Source organism: Colletes latitarsis, chromosome 3 (genome assembly GCF_051014445.1).
Source record: "Colletes latitarsis isolate SP2378_abdomen chromosome 3, iyColLati1, whole genome shotgun sequence".
Classification (NCBI taxonomy): Eukaryota; Metazoa; Arthropoda; class Insecta; order Hymenoptera; family Colletidae; genus Colletes; species Colletes latitarsis.
The window spans coordinates 31511313-31536372 of NC_135136.1; the positions used below are offsets into that span (position 1 = coordinate 31511313).

Consider the following 25060-nt stretch of genomic DNA (forward strand, 5'->3'; position numbering starts at 1 on the left):
ATTTAATTTATACAGCAACGAATAGTATAAACATTCATTAAAATTGCGATAAATTAAAACGGTTGATTACAGCAATACTACTAATTGTTGCCCTATACTTTCTTGATATATTTGTAACAACGGTAGTATAATCAACATTCTTTGAGATTTGTCATGAACGTAACGTGGCAAATTTATAACTACAGATGATCCTTTGAGGATACCTGCTACTGTGCGCATGCGCTGTTGGTATATCCATGACGAACTAGCAGAGGAGTTAGTTGAGTTGGGCGCCAGAGCTCCGCGTGGTCAGTTGAGCAGTTGGTTTGACGGTAACAAGAAAGAGGAAGGATCCGTAAGCCAGGATATAGAGAACAATGGCACTCTTCCGTTTCAGTCCAAAACGCTGTTTGGAAGTCCAGGTATGTGACAAACAAATTTACCGAAAAATAATCGGTCTTAGATCGCAATATGATGTTTGAATGATTCCTAAACCAGTACACGTTGTTCCGGTGCGGAATTCGAACGGTGAGCAGATGTTTGACGTGTATCATTAATTTTCTCAATTCTGGTGGGATGATTTTAACCCTATAATCATCCAGGCATACATACGTTACATCATTTGCCCCTTTCGTAGTACCAGAACTTTGCACACCGTTCAGAGTTAAGACGCCGCGAGTTCTAGATACGAAGTAGGTGTTCTATCGACCGATGGCTTAGCAACTTATTTTATAACACGATTGAGTCTGTAGGTGTGCAAATTCGAAAACACGCGATTAATTGTACGCATCAGTTACATTGGAAGGGATTTATTAGTAAATCGAATAAAAGAATATTTTATGATTAAAAGTTTTCTAATGTATCGAGCGTGGTCCCAGGAGTACCTTTGCGAAGCTCTAACAATGCACATTATTACAGACGAATACATATAATTTATAAACATCATACTGAATTGATTCGTGACATTCACAAATGACATAAAGTATTTTACGTTAAGATTACTAGACCGAATAAAAACTGTTTAATTTTGAAAAAAAGTTTACATAAAATTGTATATTGAACCATATAAAATTCACCTGATCAATAGAACTTCGTATTAGTTTAGCCAAGCTTAATAGTAGTTACGTAATAAATTTATAAGAGGCACATAATCGCTATTATCTACTGTCAATTACAGATCAGACAAATAATAATTTAGTGATCGTGATAAACGATTTGCAGATTTAAACAATATTGAAATGAAAACACAATTTTTCAATATTTCTGTCCACCATAGTATCGATGAGAAAATGAAAACTGTCTTGCACATTCGAAGATATATTTGTACCGCGGAACAATTCGTACAAAGGTGTGCACTTGAAATTTATAAATTGCATTGGGGGTGTAAAGTGTATAAACTAACAGTAGCTCTCCTTTCGTCTGAAATACGGAATTTCTCATGACCACGGATCTGACAGGGAGACCGATCACGAGTGTTGGCTTCATTCATCGACACTAAAAATAAAAGGTCGGTTAGTTCGCCTGAAATCGAGAGCTGTCAGTCGTCTTCTATTACGATGGATTCTTGTGATGCGTGTTTACCTAGCCAAACACGAATCTTTAACCAAAATGGTATCGTGTCGAATTATGAGGTCACGAACACACGTTTGTAGGTCACAAGTACACACTGTGAGCAAAATACCTTCGAGAGAGAATCTCCTTCAGCGGTACAAATGCAGAGATGCCCATTGAAGAGTGCACGGCATTACAATTTCGTAAGACACGATAATTTTAGAACGAATTCGAGGTCAAAATCTGTTCCATCCTCTTGATCCATATTGGTCGTGACCTGTTCTTGGCAGACACCTGCTTACCGATCGAACTTTGAACCGGTCACATATTAAGGTGTCCTACAAATATTATACGTTTCAATTACGTTGTTTCCTGATCCATTTTAAAGCGTACTAAAATGAAGTATTTGTATTAATATATCGTTGAAAAGCTTTTATTGTGCCGATTACAAAAATATTATCTTGTATTTGCTTGTATTTTCAGTTTTTGTTTCGTTTATTTCTTTTTCAACGAGTTTTGAAAAGATTAATGTTGCTTTTGCGCCATTATTGAAAATAAATCAATCTGAATCTTGAATCATCTTTTTCGTCAAATGGTGCATTTTTTAAAGATTATATTTTGCTGTAATTGTCAGTTCATAAATTAAAATTAAAAAATACAAAATCATTTACTGGGACAGCTTTCGTTCAAACAGATTCTTGTCAACAAATTTAGTTTTACTTCGTTATCGAAACATTTTTAGATATCAGATCTAAAGATACAAAATAGATGAAAATAGTTAAAATAGAATTCTATGCAAATCTACAATTTTAGACGCGTTAATCTTATCGTGATATTATTTTATAGGCAATAAACGAGTAAATATCGATCGTTCAATGTTTAATCACATTGTTCGTTTTATTTTAATCCCTCAGTTGGTTGAGATGGATTGGTGCACGTATAGTACATACAGTCTACGTTTATCCTCTGTAATTTTTGGCAGATTCGAAAATCTTTCGCCCAACTTATATATATGGCACGTTGGTTACCTAATATCATAGATATATGAACGCGACCTTCGGATCGCGTAACACTCTGTCCCAGTAGCGCCCATTTTTTTTTTCTCTATAGAACAGAACAGTTTATTATTAACATTTGCTTCGCCTAATATGTTCAATTGTTAACAAAGCTACTAGAAGTTCATCGATTGCCTATTCATCGGAACGTCTATTGTTGTAATTGCTATAAATAATAAGAAGAATTGAATAATAGAACGCTATACTCCATACCTTTGCCAGGAATAAACAACGCTTGTTTTAGATACAATCAAAACACCGATGATAGCCGCGTTGTATCTCGTGCTCCTTGGTTTTATTTTTATATTCTTTTTATTATCTTTACGGAGTTTCTACACTTCGTGCAACGTAAAATGCATTCAATGAATTCGTTTATTACTAAACGTTTCTATTTTAACCTTGATCATCTTAATATTAACATGTTCGTTTTATGAAAAAAAGTACATATATTATTTTATAAGCTTTATTAGATGAGTATTATAAAAGTCTCCACTTTTGTTTGGAAATAAGTTTAATTCAATTAAATTATGAATTTTAGATTTTCTTGTAATAACTGTATGTTAAAGAATAAAAGCTGGATTCTAATACGTTTTAAGTGAAAATCACTGAAACCGTATGCGTTAACAGAGCTGATGGGACTTAATGGGCATGCACGAATACGGTTGGCCAGGAACCTTCAATTCAATTTTCTACTTTAATTATAATCTTCAGTCGTCGACTAGTAGACGGTTGCATTTCAGTGTTAATAAAGACTGGATCACGCGTGACACCCTCTTCGGTCATTTTAGCGCCATTTGATGATTATATGGCGCGAAATCAATTAGATAATTGTGGATCGTGAGTATATTCTATCTGGTAATGCCCTTCACAAGCTTGATAGTTATGTAATCAGAGATAACGAGCGTTGTCTGGTATATATGAAGCTGCGAACAATTAATCAAAAAGCTTGTCCTCTGATCTGACCGGGATTAGCACTAAGCTTCTACGTTCACAAATTCTAACGTTATTTTAACGAAAAAATTTTGTTTCGTCGCTGTTAGGAACAATTAGAAGTTTACTTATTTGGATGGTTTTATCGTTCGTAAGGAATGTAATATTTTAACTTATTGACCCATGTTAAATTTACGTATGAAATACTCTAGGTCACGGTTTTTTAGACGAAATACTAGTAAGTTATGAAGTTGATGTTTCACGTGCCAAAACATCTACATAATGCTTAGACGTTTGAACGTCATTGAAACGGACGGCAAAATATGCTCTTAGGCTGCAAATGATTACACCCCCGTTTGCTATTATTTACTCTGAGGTCACTAAGTCCTTCCGTCTAATAGTTGGAATCTCCACACATCTTTGAAACATGTTACGTAGTGCAGTGCACTTTCTAGCGCAAAGGTCGGTTTCACACAGTCCGATTTCTACAGTATCCAATTATTAAGGGCTAGGAACGATCTTCTAAATATCTTAGTACAGTGTTTCTTTAAATTTAAAAAAATTTTTCAGTAAATTTCTCGGAGTAGAATTCAGTATATTCTTAAACTGCTTAAAAAAAAATGAATTTACAGAGTCGGTCAAAATTTAATTTCATCGAAGACAAAGTTTGCTGAGTCAAGATTTTTTTGAATTTAAACTTTTTATTTGTTGTTTACCAATGCAATGCACAAAAACAAAATGTGAAACAAAATTAGCATTAATAATAGATTAACTTGATCATTTTATTAGTTTTCTTACATTTTGGTAGGAATGCGGGCTAGTACCATTCGTGACGTGATAAAATACAAGCGTTAGTCATATTCGTTCGATGTGGTCCCCTATGAATTTGTCACCCATATCCGGTTGGCATGACATTCAACGTATCAACGTATTCAATAAAACATTAAATTAATCTTTTGAATTACTGGTTAGCCAGAACTTTGATAATAGGTATCTACGTACAGGATATCCTAGTAATCGTAGTATAACCGGGAAGTGAATGATTGTTTCTGCAAAAACAAGTCGAAAATATAAAATAAAATACTTGATATGACCTTCTGTTACCCAAAGAAAACAACTTTGAATCCTGTGGGATATAGTATACACAACTCTGTACATAGCAGTGTGGCAGCATTTAAATTAAATAGTTGTAATAGTTCTAATAGAATCAACCTTAGAAGGTCTTGTTTTGGTTTACAGAATCATCCTAATTAAACAGTCTATATTGAAACTCGTCATATCGAGGCTCATAATTATGTATTCTCTCGATTACAGAAGGACGTTCAATCCCTCAGATATGGCAAAAATTGGATCAAAAATTTATTATGTACCTTGAAAATTTCAGAACAAGTTTGAAAGACAGAGTCTATACGTTGTATACATATACTGCAGTTTCTTCAAATGCCACTGTCCCCCATACATTCGCACAGTATAATTTCCTGTCTCTAATTCCGGCTAGCTTATCTCATAATATGATTCTTCTCGGAATTTTACGCTGGTGTGTATACTCTGAGGATGCAATTAAGCAAAACCTACGATATATAGCAGCTGACCAATGGACAAAAGTTTAAAGTACGAATCCCGTGCCTGAGGGGTTAAACAAATTTATTTCTATATTTTTGCCTGGTTTTTACATACAAAATCACTTACTTCCCGGCTGTATTACGATTACTGAGGTTCACCGTGTATACATTCTTCATATTATTCTTGGTGGTCACTAGAGAGTTTTACTTTCTAGAATAGGTCTCGAGAAAGAGTTGTTTCGAATTTGTAAGCGGAAGAGGCTTCATGTTGAAAGTTGCCTCGTCACTCATAATCAAACTTAAAAATTTTATTCGATAACCAATAAGACCAATATGGTATAGAAATTCGTTTGGGACATCTTCTCAATCGAGTAGTTGATAATTGAAAAATGTAGGTTCTGTAGAAATAATCAATGTACAGTGTGTTGTTATCTTTTTAAAATGAATGTAGCACTAGTTCTTTTTTTACAATCAAAATGACCGACCAAATGGGGGTTTCAATTACGCGCCAGCCACTCGAGTCTGCAGATAACAGGGCTGAAGAATCACGGGGAGCAGTTAGGGTGATTCTATGGCACGCATCCCTAACGTATATTGTACGAGGCAGTACCGTTAAAAAAATGACATTTTGCCGTCGCTATAGTTCAAATTAAAAACACAGTATTCTTTTTTTGTTCTTCATAGTTTGTTTGCTCTCGAAAATTATTCAAACTCACGATTCCGTAATTGGGTCTCTAAATTTTTTAGCTTTTCAATGCATGGAGAGGTAAAATACAAGGTTTTAAACGTATGAACGAAATTGTGTAAATGTGTGCAACGTACTAATGGAGTATATAATTTGAAGTTTATTTCCATTTGTTGAAATTTTCATATACTTGTTTATTTACAACAATTTTCATTTGAGAAATAAACAGAGTTTTGCTGGACAGATTTCGTTTATTATTATCATATAAGATCAAGATCATCGCGATAACTTTCTTCAACTTATTTAAAGTTATATTACTCTTATTTTGAATAACTCGGTCTTTTAAGTTGTGTGTTATGTCATCGTCTGTAAAATTTTAAAATATTCAATTACATTGTTAAGTTGTTGACGGCCATTGTTGCTCCGGAATAATTTGTAACGAAATGTTCCATTCTAAAATGCGTTACGTAAATGTGGTATCTGTCGATATTTTTGAAATATTATTATACAAGCATGGAAATAGTAACATATTATATTGATATAAATTGATTTGTTGATCTGAATCGTCGGTCAAGTTGAGAAAAAGCAATTGGAGTACTAAGTGTATTTTTATTATACTTACGAACAGTACAAAGTTGTTGTTTAAGAACATAAACAGTATTATTATATATCATTTTTTTCTTTTGCGACAAGAGTTCTTATGCAATTCTTATATTGTAAAATAAAGTTGTTATGTAAAGAACTTACTCCATTTAACTTCGATGGAGGCGCAGAAAGTTGAAATTCCTAAGCAAATGCGTCAGAAGGTCGGAAATTAATGGGAATTAATGAAACGAAGAAAGGAATCCTTTCTCGTAGCGAAGGTTTCGATTATGCCAGCGAGCATTTGGCCAAGAAAGGAAATGAGGTCAAAGATCATTTATGTCGCTCAAATATGCGTATGCACGGAAGTGATCGCAACTCAACTTTTGACATAATATATTTGATATCATTTTCCCGCGGACCATAGAAAGTATCGTTCGCTTGTCTTCATGAAACGAGTAAAAGGAGAACGATGTTGTGTTACGTCATCGTGTCTCGAGGAAAAATCCCGAGCTCGTTGCTTGAGTGTAAGAACCAGAATTCTTCTTGAAAAGCTGATCGAGATCAACATTTTTGTTCCTAAATAATGAAACCAAAACAACGCTTAACAATTTCTTTACGAATTCTATACGATTATATTATTTGAAAGGGATTCGATTAAAGAATTCAATCTACATCCAAAAATAATTTAAAATAAAGTAAAATGAATAAAAAGGAACGTGTATCTACAAAAGGAAAGAGAATATATGATAAAAGTATGCAGATACATACAAATTATGTTAAGAATAGATAGAATAAAAATAGATGTTGCGATACAGTCATCTGACCAAATTAAATCAAATAGTATTAATAACGAATAGTCTGAAAGAGTCGCAGGAAGGATTGAATAGATCGATGTAGTTAAAAAAAAATTTGTTAGCATTAATTTATTTATCTAATAGTATCCAATGTTCTATATAAAATAGTCAAGAACGGGTCTCAGACTTGTGTTTGGCATAGAGTATTTAATGTATTGTAAATTATTAGGATACGTAACATGGTAGTTAATTAATTTGTGTGATAATAAATCAGTTATGATTCTACATTTATTCAGTGATAATTTGGACATGGACTTGTGACCAGGCATTAATTAAAGAGAAGGCTGGTAGGTGGCTGGAGCTCCAAACTTCAACGTCCAAGGAGCCTCATTTTTTAAATATTAAAATTAATTTTTGTAAACACCTACTTAACGAAAAATTATTTTCTTCTCCTAGATAATGGAAGAAAATAACTGGAGGATTCGCGATGAAATTTATAACGTATTCCTAAAATAAATTCAGTTAAAACATCGTATAATTATGTTAATTATAAAGTGTACGATATAATTTGTTAGAAATTAAATTAAACAAGTTTTTCAATACACAGTCACAATTGACAAAAAAAACTATTAGCAAAAATAACTTCTGTCATTCGACTAATAGGTAGTTATATGTATAAAATAATAATGATTCGTTAGATTTGTGGTAGTAGATCTAGTAGGCAAATATCTATGTTGCTCGTTAATAATTATATTCTTAGGCAGAGACGAAAGTTCATTGTTTCTTTGAATTTTTGTCGAAAGCTCAATAGGAAATTGAATTATAATGGTGATAATAGAGTAATGAGTGATACGATTGACCCAGTACACACAGACAATGTGAAACCATTGACGCGTGCACCCAAAGTTCAACGATGACATAGTGATGCGGATGAGAAATGCAGTGACGTTTGCTGGAGGTCACGCTTACGTGAATTTTTAATGATACCGTAGGCCTGTCGATCGCAGGAAACAGTGATACGCGTCAATATTTTTCGAATGTGAGATTTTAACGATAATGGATGCTTTAGATAACGATTAGCCAGCAAACTGGTAACAAATAAACTTACAAGATTGTATTCAATTTGGGCAATTTGTCAAATTATGACTTTAATCTTGTATGTATAAATTTAAATGATATTTCGAAAAGATGTATCTTATGCACACGTATACATTAGGTTTTAGTGATAAGACAGCATTTTTCTTGTCATGATAACACTTTTACGAATTATATTGTGCAAAGTTTTTACGATAACGCAGGTGCTCGTGTACCAAGAAGCTCGATGACACGAGCATTTTACCGAACCTACCTTATTCCACTAATTTTATTATTTTGTTCCTGAATCATTCCTTACAAAATAAATTCTGACTTTAGAAATTATAATGTTATTATTCGAGAAGCTTGTGACCTATAAATTCCCATTCAAACTATTTTGGTTAAGTATATTTAAAAAAAAACACTCTTGAAATAAATGTCTATTTATTGATTCAAAATATCAAAAGTCGATTTTAAATTAAAAGCAGTCGGTGAGACTTGAACATGTATTCAAAAACGGAATGATTATATTATAATCAACATAGTAAATATGCAAAAAAAGCTATTAGGTATATAGTAATTAAGAAGAATTGAACAAAGTAATTAATAAGTACGTACAAAATGTTTACTAAATAATAATCGTTATTATTGTGAAAAATATATCAAATTTTAAAAGAGAAGAACGAAAACGAAATTTTGCACGCGCTAAATTTATATTTTGGTAAACGGAATATTCCAGAATATTTTTTTGAAAAACATATCGAATTGCGTTGCTTTTGACGCAAATACCACGAGGTATACTCAATAGGAAAGCCTTTAATAAGGCTAATAAGACCCTTTGGAGAGGGTTCGTTGAAATTACATTGAAAGCTAGAAACAACACATACAAATCATCAAAAATTAAAGGAAAGGATTACGGTGAGCGTGCAGGTAACGCTGCAATCAGAATAACGTCAATACTCTGACGTAAGTCAGTACAGTACGTCAGTTCACTGCGACAGAACATGCTCATTGATTTTAAATTTAATTGAGCCTCTAGTATCATTACTTACTTCAATATTTGGATATCGTCTTTGTAAACTTTGATACATGCGTCATACGTAATAAATTGGAACAACAATTCAGATTGAAGACGTTGATTTTTTTTATCGTTTGAATAAATATCGATAAAAAGATTTCTGACCGATAATCGCTGACGATAAATTTCTTGTGAAGTATTTGATATCAACCTCGTCACTGAAATAATCTTTCCGGTGTAGATTCCATCAGATGACTGCATAAATCAACGTCACTTGTACTCTTGAATAATGTGCGACTAGTAAACACTGCTTGCAAACATTACCTTCATTATTTCGATGTGAATAATTTTATCTAATGGTCAAAACAGTTATGACACATCTTACATGGAATTTTTTTAAATAAAAGTTCTTACATTATAAGTTTCGGCGAGAACAGATAAATCACAAATCTTAGTACGAATAGAATTTATGCGAATATAAAAATTAAAATTTTTCTATAACGAGAGCAGATGATTTGTTCGTCTATCACAAAAAAGTTGTATTAATTAAATCTACTTATTATCTTCGTGTCGTTTATTCAAAATAAACATATTAATAATTTATTATTAGATTGTGTATAACATGATACTTCGTTATCAAATAAAACTAATATCTATATATACCATAAATATGGTATGATAGCTTTTTGTACTTCACGAAACTTCTCTAAGAAACGGTATAACTTGTATTATAAAAATTGTAAAATATCTGTTCCACGAAAACAATTTTTAAAATAATTTTTAATAATAAAAATCTCTTTTAAACAAGAAATATAAGAATAGTGCAAATGTCGAAGATCATTGCTTCTTTATCGAATAAATAAAAAATTTTCATTCCAAAAGCACAATCACGTCTACAAGAAATTTTAATAATATTGAGTTTCAAAGTTACAAACCCGGAAATCATTATTATTAAAATTTATCCGAGATACGGTTGTGTTTCCGGAAAGGAAATTCTTGAGGTCTAGTTGTGTTTACGATTAATTATAATGTTGCTATATACCATTACTCTTCATTAAACAAAAAAAATAATTGTTTCTTTAAATCCCTGATCTTATCAATGTATGTACGTTCAACTCGTAAACAAAACTCGTTCAACGACTCGTGTTTGATTTCATCGAGAAGTTCACTTTTATCAAAAAATACGATGCTTTCTGTTTACTAACGTGTTAGTTAAATTGCGGTAGATCATTGCTTTTGTAGTGTTTGTTGACGCAGGAATTTTATCTACGACTTGAATCGCATGGTCAAGATTTTACGTATCGATTCGAATTGTATTGCTCGATAAAAATTTCGCATGTCATATTCAATCACTCTTGCGATAATATCTTATTAAAATTTTTTTAATTGTAGACGATGGAAAGAAGTAACATGTACGCAATGATATAAAAATTGCGATGTTACGTATTCTTAAATATAAAATAATCTGTATGTTATATTTATGCCATTAGTTTTATGTAGATATAGACGTTGCCTAGTCATTAAAAACTCTTATCGTTTGCTATCGTGCCATTACAATTTCCACTAGTATGTTTTTTTCTACACACGTTCCTAACGATAAAATAACCAAGTCGCATGACGACCCGAAAAATCTAAAGGACAAGTTTAATGGTTGGAATAAAACTGTTAACGCAACAAATTGAACCTCGTTAGTCGATAGTCCGAGAAATCTTTCCAACTTGAAAGTTGGCCCTACACGATACGGGCTAGCGATGAAAATAAGACGAAAATCAAGAATATCAATTTCTTGTCTAAGTCTTCATTAAAAACTTATTAAAATATTAAATTAAAAGATTTCAAATCATTCTGAAAAAATTATTTTTGGTTGCGGGACCAATTACAATCATTTTTGGTGAATACACATACCCCCGAAATCCTACCCACTTTCGAGAAAAAAATTCAGGTAGGTGCTGTTTTTCGGCGAAAAAAAAAATTTTTTCAAATCGTTCTAAAAAAATTATTTTTGGCTACAAAGATCGATTGCAATCATTTTTGGTCATTAGATATACCCCCGAAATCCTACGCATTTTCAAGAAAAAAATTCCTCACCGAAAATCTAATGTGAGGCCAGAAATGCTTCCCTGAAATTTTATGCGAATCTTTAAAATGCCATAACTCCTGAACGGATTGGCCGATTTTAATGTTTAAAAAAGCAAACTACGCGTATTTTGGTGGAGAATATGTACAAATCGTAAAAATATTCGAAAAGTTGGTCCTTGAATTCGCAAAATGAGAAAAACCCCATAAAAATGGTCCAATTTTCAAACAGCCATAACTCCTACAATAGTGAATATATTTCAATGAAACTTTTTTCTGAAGTAGAGCTCATGGGTACCTACAAAAAAGTATTAGACAACTTTTCTGTAGGGCGTCAAACAAATTTATTAAAAATGAAAAACAAATTTTTAAGAAAAATCGACAGGGGGTAGGTGCCTAAATTTTTTGGTGAAAATGAAAAATTTCAAATCGTTCTGGAAAAATTATTTTTAGTTACAGAGGTCTATTACAATCATTTTTAGTGAATAGACGCACCCTCGAAATCTTTCGCACGTTCGAGAAAACAATTCAGGGAGGTGGACAAATTTTTCAACGAAGAAGACAAATTTCAAATCGTTCCGGATAAATTATTTTCGGTTGTGGGCCTCAATTACAATCATTTTTGGTGAATAGACATACCCCCGAAATCTTGCGCATTTTCGAGAAAAAAATTCAGTACGAACGGAACTTTAGACGTTAATAACTTTTTAACGAAGCCTCCATCAAAAAGTTAGTATTCTTGATTTTCGTCTTATTTTGGCCTCTAGAATCTCTCATTAAAATTTTCCCCAGGGGTGGCCGAGTACCCTGTATACTATATTTTCTTTTCTCGAGAGTAATTTTGTCCCTTTGAACTTAGTTCACTTGCAACGTATGCATTATTGATAATGATTGTCGGATCTGTCGAACGTCAAGCGACTGGTATCACAGCGAAAATAAAATTCGTATAGAGTGCAACGGGGTCGTCGCGTCGTAACTTGAACCCATTGCTGGCCGCGCGCGCTTCCAGTCGCATAGGGCCTACTTAAAAAACAAGATAAAACTATTAGATAGTTTTTCTATCATTATTTTGTTCCAACAAGATATGTATTTATTATAAAAAAGTCGAGAATTTTGGGAAATCAACTTGCTTGCATACGTAACTATTATACTCTATCGCTTTTTCTTTCCTTTCTGTAATACAGCAGTTCTCATTAAATCAAAATCGACTTTTAAATATCAATCCTAAATACAATAAATAACTTTTTGGAAATTTTTTTCTGCGAAATAAACAGCATATTTTTAAGAACTTCCGATTGGTGGGTTCCATATGTCTCTCCCTGATCTTTAGGGAGTCAATTCTACATGAAGCGATTCGATCAAATATTTTATTAGATTATTTCCAAAGTGCACATTAAATATAGATAAATTTATTTTTAAACAATTTGTATACAATTCTATTAGAATTCTTGATTTCACTGTGTAATTTAGAAATTATACATGTGCATACGACTCTTACTTTTAAATAGTTTATTATCATACATATCTCATAAACAATGTAGACACAAAATTGTACTAGTATTTATTTCTACAAGTCAATTATTTTAATCATGGCAATTATTTCTATTAACATATTTTGACAGTAGTATTAGTACATCAGTTTCGTTATTCAAGTAATAATATAACAAGTTGAAACGGGAACGTATTTATTCGTAAATAATTGATTGATCATTTCGTGAAAATTTGACACTCTCTTGCATTATATTGTTTAAATAATAATTACGCAGTGATTAACTTACGAGCTCGTGCGGGTTAATTAATATGTGCTATGTTATACCACTTATTAATTACACGATACCATAGGTCGTATTCTATATTAGCTACAACGCGTGTTGAACTTTGTTCGTAACCGACTAATTATCGCGCATCATAAAAAGCTCAGACTGTAAAAATTATATTGGTTATTATTATTTACTAGTCGTCGTCCCTCTTTCGCCTTCCTTTTTTTTCTTTCTAACGATTCTGCCATTTTACCTTTATAGCTCAGTCGAAATAAGCATTGCAGGTGGAAAAATTATATTGTCAAGAAAAAAATAACTTGTATAAGGAATCCATGTGGTGTTATGGTTGGATTTGAATTTATTTTATTTAATATCAGCTCCTGACAATGCTGTATTTTTTTCTGGACAAAATAATTTTTTTATGTTCAGGTATTTCCATGTCTAATTTTACTGGTTTATGATTCGTCTATAAATGGTCGAGAGTTCAAGTCAGTACATAAAATATGAACATACCTTCGAGGCTGAATCGTCGTACAAAATTAGTAAAGCTCATATCTGACCTTGTTACCAAATGAATGTTCCAATAGTTCAAAGCATAGCTCGTTCTATTCAGATATCCTATTCAGTGCCTTTTACCATGATCTTGTTCACTTCCAATTGTATTGTGTATCTAATATTATCCAAGCTAGGAAATATTATTAGAATACAAAACTTATTTTAGCGCTTTTTGATACATATTTTTTGTTTCATTTTCATGTTCAGGTATTTCCATGTTCAGGTATTTCCATGTCTAATTTTACTGGTTTATTATTCGCTATAAATGGCCAAGAGTTCAAGTCAGTACATAAAATATGGACATACCTTCGAGGCTGAATCGTTGTACAAAATTAATAAAGCTCATATCTGACCTTGTTACCAAATGAATGTTCCAATAGTTCAAAGCATAGCTCGTTCTATTCAAATATCCTATTCAGTACCTTTTACCATGATCTTGTTCACTTCCAGTTGTATCGTGTATCTAATATTATCCGAGATAGGAAGTATTATTAGAATGCAAAACCTATTTTAGCGCTTTTTGATACATATGTTTCGTTTCATTTTCTGAGACTTAACTTAAATTTTAAATCGATCTATCCAACAAATTCCCTCAAACTATCATTACAATCGTTGCAGCCATTTCTTATGACGCAGTAACGAACGAGACTGTGTTTTATGTGTGTAAATACATGGATTTGAAATACATGGAACGCTTTCGTAATATCCATTGAATCGTTTCAATCCATTCTCCTCTTAAGAACAGTATGTAGCAAACATTTACAATTCCACTTTCTAGAGAGGCCGATGAACGATTACATTATTAGATGCTTGGACGAATTTCTTTATTATTTTTGTATACTGAATGCACATCTAAACACATTCTTACATTTTATGAAACTGTTGTACTATTCGCATGATTGTAATAAATTTACACTTCAAAACCGTCTAAATAAATTACAAAAAATAATAATAATGAATTCACGGACATACAGTAAACAGAAATATTCGTTATAACAAATTTATACATCATATACGACATAAAAGCAGAGTCAAAAACTGTTTGAGAGTTTTAGAGACCAAAATAAAACGAAAAGTAAGAATACTAATTTGTTAATTGAGGCTTCGTTAAAAAGTTATTACAAAATTAAATTAAAAAATTTGTCCACCTTCCTGAATTTTTTTCTCGGAAGTGGATAGGATTTCGAGGGTATGTCTATTCACCAAAAATGATTGTAATTGAGCCCCGCAACCGAAAATAATTTTTTCAGAACGATTTAAAACACTTGAAATTTGAGGGGAATCATTCAGTCATGGTCAGACATTATATTTTCGGTAAGGAATTTTTTTCTCGAAAGTGCATAGGATTTCAAGGGTATGTATATTGACCAAAAATGATTGTAATTGACTCCTGCAACCAAAAATAATTTTTCCAGAATGATTTAAAATTTTTTAATTTAATTTTTTAATAACTTTTTTACGAAGCCTCAATCAAGAAATCGATATTCTTGATTTTCGTCTCATTTTGGCCTCTAGAATTTCCCATTAAAATTTTTCCCAAGGGTGGCCGAACACCCCGTATATAATGTTTGTACTGTAAGCCATCGATATGCTTATGCATTTTAGGTCTACCAGAAAGTTGTGATCTTTTTTTTAAGTAAAAACAAATAATAAATTTGTACACTGATTATTAATACTAACAACTTCTTCCCATCTTGATGGAAAAAAAGAACTTTTTTCATAAAATACTGTTCTATACCTGTAATTTAAATGTATGGTGAACGGCCAGAACTTTCCGGTAGATCCAATATATTAGTGAACAAATATGGATGTTAACAGAGTTAATTCCACGAGGCAAACTGTGTTCACGTCATATTTGAGTGTCTCTCCTTACGAGCAAGAGAAACGAAGAGAGGTAGAACCGACAATATCGTTCAAATGCTAATTAGATTCGATGAGTCTGCGCTGAGTAAATGAATTGAATCAGAAAAGGTTAAATCTCTATTTGATTTGCAACGATACCCGCAACAGGAATAAAAGTCATCGTCAATCTGTTCAATTAGTATTTTGTTACATCGTTGGTGATACAACTTGAGATCCGTCTTACGTTACATTTCAAGTATATTGTTACCTGCATTTCAAACGATAAATTCCCGACATTAACTCGTCGTGCCGCGACACTCAGCGCGTGAGGTATATTCTTATATTACTTTCACGTTGAAATCCGATAACAGATGCTATAACGCGTATAATGAATTGTTATTCTTGGCAAATATTATTGAACGATAATAATACTTGTACACTGCTCAAAGTAATTAGGGAATCAAATATTGGGTTGAACAAAAAGTTCGTACAATTCTTGTCACGTCAATAGGAAGTGATGTTTTTCTTAGTATAATGTGATTTCCATTTTAATTTAAATATAGTTTTTTCTTCATTTTTTAATCGGCTTCATAATTGAGCATTCTTAAAAATTCCTCTTTCAAAAATACTTCTTTTTGGATATGCATCCATCTTTTTATCAATTTTTAAATATACGATTAGGGGAATCTTCTAGTATGAAGTGCATTTTTTGCGATCAAATTTACAACGTTTATTTCTATATGTGTCAGTGATATTTTAAAATTTTTTGGGCGAAAAAAAATTTGCACGAACCTTTTGGCCAATCCAATATTTAAATGAATTTCCTTCCCAAGAAAGTAAATAGACATTGTTGAAATGAAAGTTGGAGCAAAAACTTTAACGTGTTACATAAGATGTCCTACATACTGTACCAGTTCATTACTCCAATAATAATGGAAACAGTAAAAATTGCTTTTCCAATTCTGAAACGACAATAGATTAAAACGTTTTATGAAAGTTTAATGAGCGTAAAAAAAAAGGAACGAGCTGACGTTCTGCTTCTAGGAATTCGTTAACAATACCCTGTCTGCCGCACGAAAGACTCCATTGAACCTGGAAATACGAACAGAAGTATTTTCAGAATTTTTAATTGTCTAGCAAAAACTATTATAAATGATCACAATCTGTGTAGAACATGCGTTAGATATTCAGTAAAAAATTGCTACATATTAAATACACGTTTGATCTAATCTGTTGAATTATTCTCATTCATGAATACCTAATTATTCCAAGCAGTGTATGTTCTTCATTTGAATATATATACTTTTTAATTTGTTAGGTAATATCGTACGCGTCGAGTCTAATAAATATAATTCACTGGCAAATTTCCAAATTGTTTCAAATTGAATGTAATCTTCTTTTGTAACATTGAATGTCACAGTAATACAAAGGATGCAATTTTCTTATTGCAAGTGCATTATGTAGTGTAGTTTAAATTAAACAACGCGTGAAATTATTTATTTATAGTCGACGGATCGTTTGAAGCTCTGGCCGTTTTCCAAATATGAAATAATCTAAGTACATATCAAATAGCGTTCTCAACATATTTTTGCATTTCCGGTTCGTAAATAAGGTACTGATCAGGAAAGAGCATACGTTATACTGAAGTATTGATGTAACACGTGGCATTCTCTTTGTCTAATAATAAACTGTGCTCTGAAAGTTATTAAGTAACCTTTTATAAAGCATTGGATGGACAAGTAACTACTTAAACTGTTTTTTATCTGTCTATGATTACGTGTTCCTAATGATACTTACAGATCACGCTGTTATATAAGAGAAATGAGTATATTTTTGTTAGAATTTTGAATATTTCACGAAGCAGATGATTAAAATTTAAATATTTAGTGTTTTTATGAATAATGTGACCTTCTTCGAAATTGTTTAACTGATTTGTAATGCTGATTTTGTGTATCTAATTGCATTCTCTAATTGCATTCGTACTTTCATCGCTTATAATTTGCAATTTAAGCGCTTAAAATAAGCGAAAGGTTTGCAATCGTCAAACTTTGTTCCATTAATTCTATTTAAGTAGAACGTATTAACAAAGTTCCATAATAAATTCTAGCACTGGTATATAAAATTTCATTGCTTTATCTCATAGTCGCCGGAGAAAACGTATTATGTACTTTTGGACTAATTTAATATTTCGACCATAGTAATCTGTAAAATTCGTAAGACGTGTACCGATGAATGGCATATTCATTGGAAAGGTTAAGGCCACTGACAATTTATATTCAAGAGCATATTGTACACTAAAGACAGTTTCGTCCGGAGTTCTGTATGACTACACACTATTACACTTATGTAAAAATAGCGCTGATTGAAACCATATCATTTAACAGAGAATGGTACCGGCAAATAGGATAAAGGGAACGTTCTTTGAACTAAATTTTATATTTAATAATAATATTTTTTTAATCATCTTTCATTGGAAAGGTTCGCCCTATTGCAATATAACTCAGAAGAATAATTATCGAAATAAACTCAAGCTGAATCAATATAGGTCGCAATAAATATTTATCTAAATGATACTTTAGCTTAAAAAATGTTCCGTCAAGATTAGTTTTCAATCAGTAGGAACAGAACAACCAACACTGATCGTTTGAAATGCCGTTTCTGATTGGTCAACTAGTCGAATCTATTATTTATTAGTAATCGTTTACTCTCACCTTGCGGTCTTCAAACTCTTAACGAACATTTGAATTACAAAGTTCTTTCATCGATTATTGCTCGTACGTTAAATTGTATGTCAAATGATTCTTTCTATTCTTGACCTTGTATGACCTTGAGTAGAATTACATTATGTGTGATAACCGCATTTGTGTAAGACAGAAGAAATTTTAACTTTCCAACAAAAAGAACTCTGTTCACTTTTCAAGCTTTATTGTAAATTTTCAAAATTTATTTAATTATAGTGCACCCTTTCTAAAAGCTAGTGATGCGTTTTCTATTCCATTAAATAAATAAATGTTTATTCATTCTCTTATAGAGTAAAGAGTTCTCTAGTCGAGTAAATCTTTTGCTATTTTTATTAAAAATTACAAACGGGCCATTTTAACCACTGCAGTAGTTCTAGTGTTAACTTCGTTCTATGACATTTTTCTCTATCTACAAGTGTTTTAGCTTGTCTCCGTTGTGTCGAATACTATATTTATTAAGAATGAGGTCTATACAGAGTATTGATTACATAGGCTTCGCATCGATATCGTTGCTCCATAAACAAAACAGTGTTAACTTTGAATGTCTCGAAACACGATTTTGGCAGATTGTCCCGTATTTCAAATAACGATGAATATCGAAATGGAACAGGACCATCTCGGTCAGTGTTCCCTTTACCTTTTTCTGTAGAGATTTCACCTCGACCTAATTCCTCATATACGTCACAAAACGCGGTCGCACATCGATGTTTGCACCAAGCTTCACCCACAAGCTTAGTGCTATGTATCTAGAGACTTCTATATCGCTAGATAAACAATCAGTCATCTGGTCGGATAGAAACAATAGATAGTGGAATAATACGTAAAATACCACGGTGTTCTGGAAACACTGAAGAAAAAGTTTTACGCAGTCATACAAACTAATAATTACAATACATATTTCCGATCTATTCTCAGTAGGTAAAGCTATTTTCGCTGGGTCTGTTTAATGTCTCCCTCTGAGAGCATAATGGACTTAAAAATAAAAAGGTAGAAAAGTAGAAAACATAACTCAAAAGTTTTGGATCACAACAGATGAATTGACTTTTTACTATTGATTATTAAAATATTATTTTTATAAATAATAGGTATAGTGCTGCAATAGTTAATTTAATTCTTTTATTTTGAAAAACGTGTCCCTCTTGTCCCAGATTGTATAATACGTCGTTAATAAGATACTTTATTTGAAAACGAAATTAAGAAGAACGAAGAATTAAAAAAAAAAACATGTATAATCTACAATATATTATTCAAATGATATGAATGTAGGCCTAATTTCAACACGCTATCGTTGAACTGAGTTTATCGATGTAATAACCACAAAATACTTTGCCAAAAATAAATCCGTCCTTGGAAAGAGATATTTGAAAAGTTATTACCGTGCATCTTTCTATTGCAGATCTATCGCACGAGACTCGTGGATACAACAATAACTGGTTTGCATGAAGATGTTAATCACAATAATTTTTTGTAATTCACGTTTTACGGTGAATTTCCCCAAGGTCTGCATTCTGATAATGAACTTTAACGCGTGACCCCGTAACCTCGAGGTGAAGCTCATGATTTATTAGAGTTCTCATGGTCTTCGATGCTCTCCGATAAAGAAAACGATATCTACAGCATTTGAATATTCGAGTGTGCTCCGAATCATACATTCTGAATTATAACTTTCGCTCAGCATTTATAATTATTCATATTATGTAATATTATCGAATCTAGTTTCGTATGAATTATTTAAAAAATGTATAAAAAATTGATAGAATTAAATACTATGAATATGATACATAAATAACTGAAATATGATTATAACATAAATACGTAAATATAATAGATAATTTGAATTAACAACAGGTTTTTTTGTTATTATTATTAAAATACTCTACGTTGGGATTTTTGTACTTCCAAATAGAATTTATTTGATGTCCTTCGCGTGTAAGCTCTATTAATCAAATGATCATTATGTGATATTCCTTTATTTTACGACGTAAAATTTACGTAATCTAGCAATGACACACAATTGTCGTCAAAAGCAATACGTCGGTAGTTTGTAGATACATAACGAGAATTCATCTTTATTTTTATTTATTAATTTAAATGGGTAGTAATTCTTTTCATGCACAAATTATAACAAATTAAACAAACAATTTTAATTTATTATCACGAATTGGAAAAATGAAGTACATACTCGTTTTATTATTATTCCAACACACAACATTTGAAAGCACAAGAAAGTATCTCGTTACCAATTTAATTTATGGAATAATAAACTTACCAGAGCCTGAAGCGCAGAACTTTCATTACCAGATAGCCTTTGCTGATCAAAACAATATCATAATTGACTTTTATCGAAATAATCAAAAGTCAATTACAAGTGATTTTTTATCGAAATTAATGACGTTTATCCGCTCTAAACAGAACGTACTATTACGTCCTCCATCGTTATAAAAAAAACAAATAAAAGTTATTAGCAGTGAATAGAAACAAAATATTGAATATTGGTATATTTATATTATTGGAAATTATATATTAATCTACAATGCAAAAACTTGCATAAAGTTATAGATTGCGTGTCGCTCTTTTCTTAGCAAAATCATTTATTATATACCTATATAATTGCAACTGCAGGCAATGTAAAATTATTTCCAATATTATATATTACCAGTTCGTTTAATCGATGTTCTAGTAAAAACTAAAATATTAGATGATAATAATATTTAGCTGGTGGATTGTACTTGAATTTCAATTTATTGACGCATAATAGAAAATAAAAAATTCAATGCTCCATTTCAATTCAAACATTCCTATTGTAAGCAACTACGTAACTTGTTAGTTTTTCATACAAAAAATTGTAAATGAAACGATATAACAATTTTAAATCCATTCGATCATCGATTAATTGTCCGCATTTCTTTTTCAGAAATTAACTTCCACAGTCTTCTTGAGACAGTTATCCGATAGCTCCACCGATTTGAAGAAAGTTTTAACCGAGAAGATCCCGAAGGAACAAGAACGCGTCAAGAATTTCCGTAAACAGCATGGATCTACCAAAGTTGGCGAAGTTACCGTTGACATGGTATGCACTTTATCGTTATGCAATTTCTGATGCATCGCGTGTATCGTAATCGGTAATAGATCGATCGAAAAAGAAATAGCGTATTAGTATACGACGTTACGTGAGCCTCTCATCGCGAAGGAAAGACTTTTTATAGCAAATATAGTGTAACGAGTTATTTTTTGTAAGATCGACAAGAACCGTAACGTAGAATGATCATACGTTGCGTGCTTATCATGTGATCGCTTATCATAAATACGCATATCATTAATTTGCTGCGAGATTTCAACTTATTGAAAGTACATGACACAAACTGTCCATTATAAACAGTCTTTTTATTCAATATTAGGTGTAGAAATAATATTTGTGGCGATGAATGTTAATACAAAATCGGTGGACACGATTTATCTAAACATCTTAATGCATTTTTTAAGTGCACAAAGTCTTTCGTACGATTATTTATCTTAATCGTAGGTACTTATGTAGTAATAGGTTTTAAAATAAAATGTTTGAAAATTAGTACTTTTAAAAACAATTTTTTTCAATCGTTTTGAAAAAAAAAATAGTCTGAATGAAAAATCCATATCCTTATTTATTCAATATCTCTCAAACAGTATGTAATAAAATTGTAAACCTAAAAGTTTCATTTTTATTGCAATTAATTTAAAAAGCGAATTTTTGTTTATTCAATGAAGTATTTGTAATTAATGACAAAAAATGACTTTAAAATGCAAATAAAAAAAAATTACGATATAGAGAGTAATTAAATTTCTTAATAATTGTACGTGTAAGTATTACAATTACACAATTACTCAAATATGATATTATATTTTTTGTAATAAAGTTTTTTGAAATTTCCTTTTATCTTTCTCGTTAAAAAGTCTTTCCTACGTAAAACCAATCCTGTTATATTCTCTTGTGTTATACTCTTTGCAATTTAATTGTCACAATATGATATATTCAAATATTACTTTGTAGATGTATGGCGGTATGCGTGGAATCAAAGGTCTTGTATGGGAACCATCCGTCTTGGACCCGGAAGAAGGTATCAGATTCCGAGGAAAATCAATCCCCGAATGTCAGAAGCTCTTGCCGAAAGCTTCCGGTGGCGCAGAGCCACTTCCAGAAGGTCTCTTCTGGCTGTTGATCACCGGTGACGTTCCCACCGACGCCCAAGCAAAAGCGCTTTCCCAAGAATGGGCGTCGAGGAGCGCGCTGCCCGACCATGTGGTCAAAGCACTGAACAACTTCCCAAAATCGGTTCATCCTATGACTCAATTCTCTGCAGCCATCACTCTGTTAAACAGCGAAAGTGAATTTGTAAAGGCCTACACCAAAGGTGTACACAAGACCAAATACTGGGAAACCGTCTACGAAGATTCGATGAATTTGATCGCTAAATTGCCAGTAGTGGCCGCCACGATCTACAGAAATATTTATAAGGGTGGTAAAGGTTTGGGATCCGTCGATGCTGGCAAAGATTGGTCCTGGAATTTCGCGAACATGCTTGGCTACGATAACCCCCAATTCATCGAACTGATGCGCTTATACCTGACGATCCACTCCGACCACGAAGGTGGAAATGTTTCGGCACACACGACTCACTTGGTGGGTTCGGCGTTGTCCGACCCCTATCTGTCGTTCGCAGCTGGTATGAACGGCCTAGCCGGACCTCTTCACGGTCTCGCGAATCAAGAAGTGCTTGTATGGCTGGAGAAACTCCGCTCTCAAGTTGGAGACAGCCCCAGCGACGACAAACTTAAAGAATTCATTTGGAACACTTTGAAGAGCGGCCAAGTCGTTCCCGGATACGGCCACGCTGTACTCAGAAAGACTGATCCTAGGTACACTTGCCAGAGAGAGTTCGCGATGAAACATTTGCCGGACGACAAACTGTTTAAGGTAAAATTTTTATACAGTTTAGTCGAAACTACAATTCAGGACACAATGCTAAGAAACTAAAAATTAATTATTCTTACTGGATATAGAACTATTCTAAAATTTATAGTACAATCTTTAGGTACACATTGCACTCATAAGCAAAAAAGTATTAGTAAGAACGAATTGCTGCTTTTAAGTCTCACTCAATGGCCATGAATAAAATATTGAAATAAGTGGAAACGTTTCGAGTGACACAATATATAAAGTGTCTTATCATTTTGTCCGGTATTTTGTTCGATAATGTCCTAATAATATTTGAATAACCGTTGCTATTTCTATTTTCAGCTCGTTGCTCAAGTATACAAAATTGTTCCTCCTGTACTCTTGGAAACTGGTAAGGTAAAGAACCCGTGGCCAAATGTAGATGCTCATTCGGGAGTTTTGTTGCAATACTATGGAATGAAGGAAATGAATTACTACACCGTCCTTTTCGGAGTATCGCGTGCTCTTGGTGTCCTCGCTTCCCTAGTCTGGGACCGTGCTCTTGGACTTCCAATTGAAAGGCCCAAATCTCTTAGCACCGATCTCCTTATGAAAGCTTGCAAAGCTTAAACGACAACTTTATTTATGAAAAAAAGAAAAGAATATCAGAATCACTGAAATCTCTTAATTCGTGTCACACCATCATCATAACCTTCAGCAACAAGGAACTGACTGCTTTGCATCATGTTACGAACGTTATCGATGCACGGAAAAAATATTAATCTCGAACTCATTTCGAATTCATTTTGATTGACTTCAAAGAAGTCGTTTTAACTCTTTCGATTTGAGTCGGTTAAATCGCGCAGAGATCCCAGTGACCGAGGCGTCAGTCGGCCATTACGTTTTCTACAGCATATGGGCCACTCGTCCACTACGAATAATTTCTGAATACCAACTATAGTCATTGTTCATATCGAAAGAGTTAATTGCCGAGTCTTATTAAGAAGATACGAGGCTAGGTATTAGAAACAATACATAATCATATCACCTAATGATATATTGTTCAAACGTAGACATTCTAAAATAAAAGTTCGTGGTACATTGTATCGTAAAAATTTTAATCTACATTTTTTTCATCCGCTGACGATGTAAATACTGTATACATAAATGAGATAAACTTTTTGTGATATAAGAAACCACGTATAAGAAATATAGATTGGTCCAGTATACATAGTTTCAACTGCCAAGCCCTTAAATAAGAACATAATACCATGCGTTAACAGTAGACACGGTTCATTGTAAATATATTTGTCGCTTTATGATTAATTTAAATAGTGACAATTTTAGAAGTAAAAAAATAATAAAAATCGTTGTAATAAAAACTAGTTAATTCACAGAAATATTCGGCAAAAAGGTTAGCTGTGTGCGTAGTCAACATTATGTCTCAAAATTTGACACTGCCAGAAAGTATCAAAATTTTTATAATACAATTGAATCGCAATAAACATCTTTACTTCTACTATTGTAGTAGAAAGATATTACGTGAATTAAATCAATTTCTCCAGCAGAATATTCGCAAAATGCAACTGCTCTTAGTAAACTACGTAAAATAGAAAATAAAATGTATAGGGCTAATGAAATATGTAAACAATATTGCAAGTGGTAGCGCACCAGTTATTGATTTTAAATTCTGCGAATATGCTAAAAGAAAACTATGGCCCAATTGCAGAGTCATTACAATTTATGTAAATTAAAAAATATGACCAGTGGTAGATCCATTGTTAAAAGAATGAGTGAGTGTGTGCGATACTTCATTTATAACGAACGTAAAAATAAATAGATCATTGAAAATTATACTTATCTATTCCTTTTTTCCATGACTTAGTGCATTGCCTTTTTTCACGTAAGTACTTATTTAAGAGAATGAATAAAAATTTTTTA

The 25060-nt window shown here is 32.3% G+C and overlaps 1 protein-coding gene across 1 annotated transcript; it reads left to right on the forward strand.

The window, feature by feature from the left end:
* The first annotated feature begins 240 nt into the window (after positions 1–240).
* On the forward strand, positions 241–24973 carry Kdn (citrate synthase). The gene is made up of 4 exons (XM_076762303.1): positions 241–401; positions 21122–21277; positions 22235–23158; positions 23483–24973. Exons 1-4 carry the CDS (start codon positions 357–359, stop codon positions 23747–23749), a joined length of 1392 nt encoding a protein of 463 aa, XP_076618418.1. The 5' UTR covers positions 241–356; the 3' UTR covers positions 23750–24973.
* The last annotated feature ends 87 nt before the right edge of the window (positions 24974–25060 follow it).

Coding starts and splice junctions, on each gene's coding strand:
- Kdn (XM_076762303.1), top strand. CDS start 357: ATGGCACTCTTCCGTTTCAGTCCAAAACGCTGTTTGGAAGTCCAG. Junction 402..21,121: donor AACGCTGTTTGGAAGTCCAG/GTATGTGACAAA, acceptor TTTCTTTTTCAG/AAATTAACTTCCACAGTCTT. Junction 23,159..23,482: donor CGGACGACAAACTGTTTAAG/GTAAAATTTTTA, acceptor TTCTATTTTCAG/CTCGTTGCTCAAGTATACAA.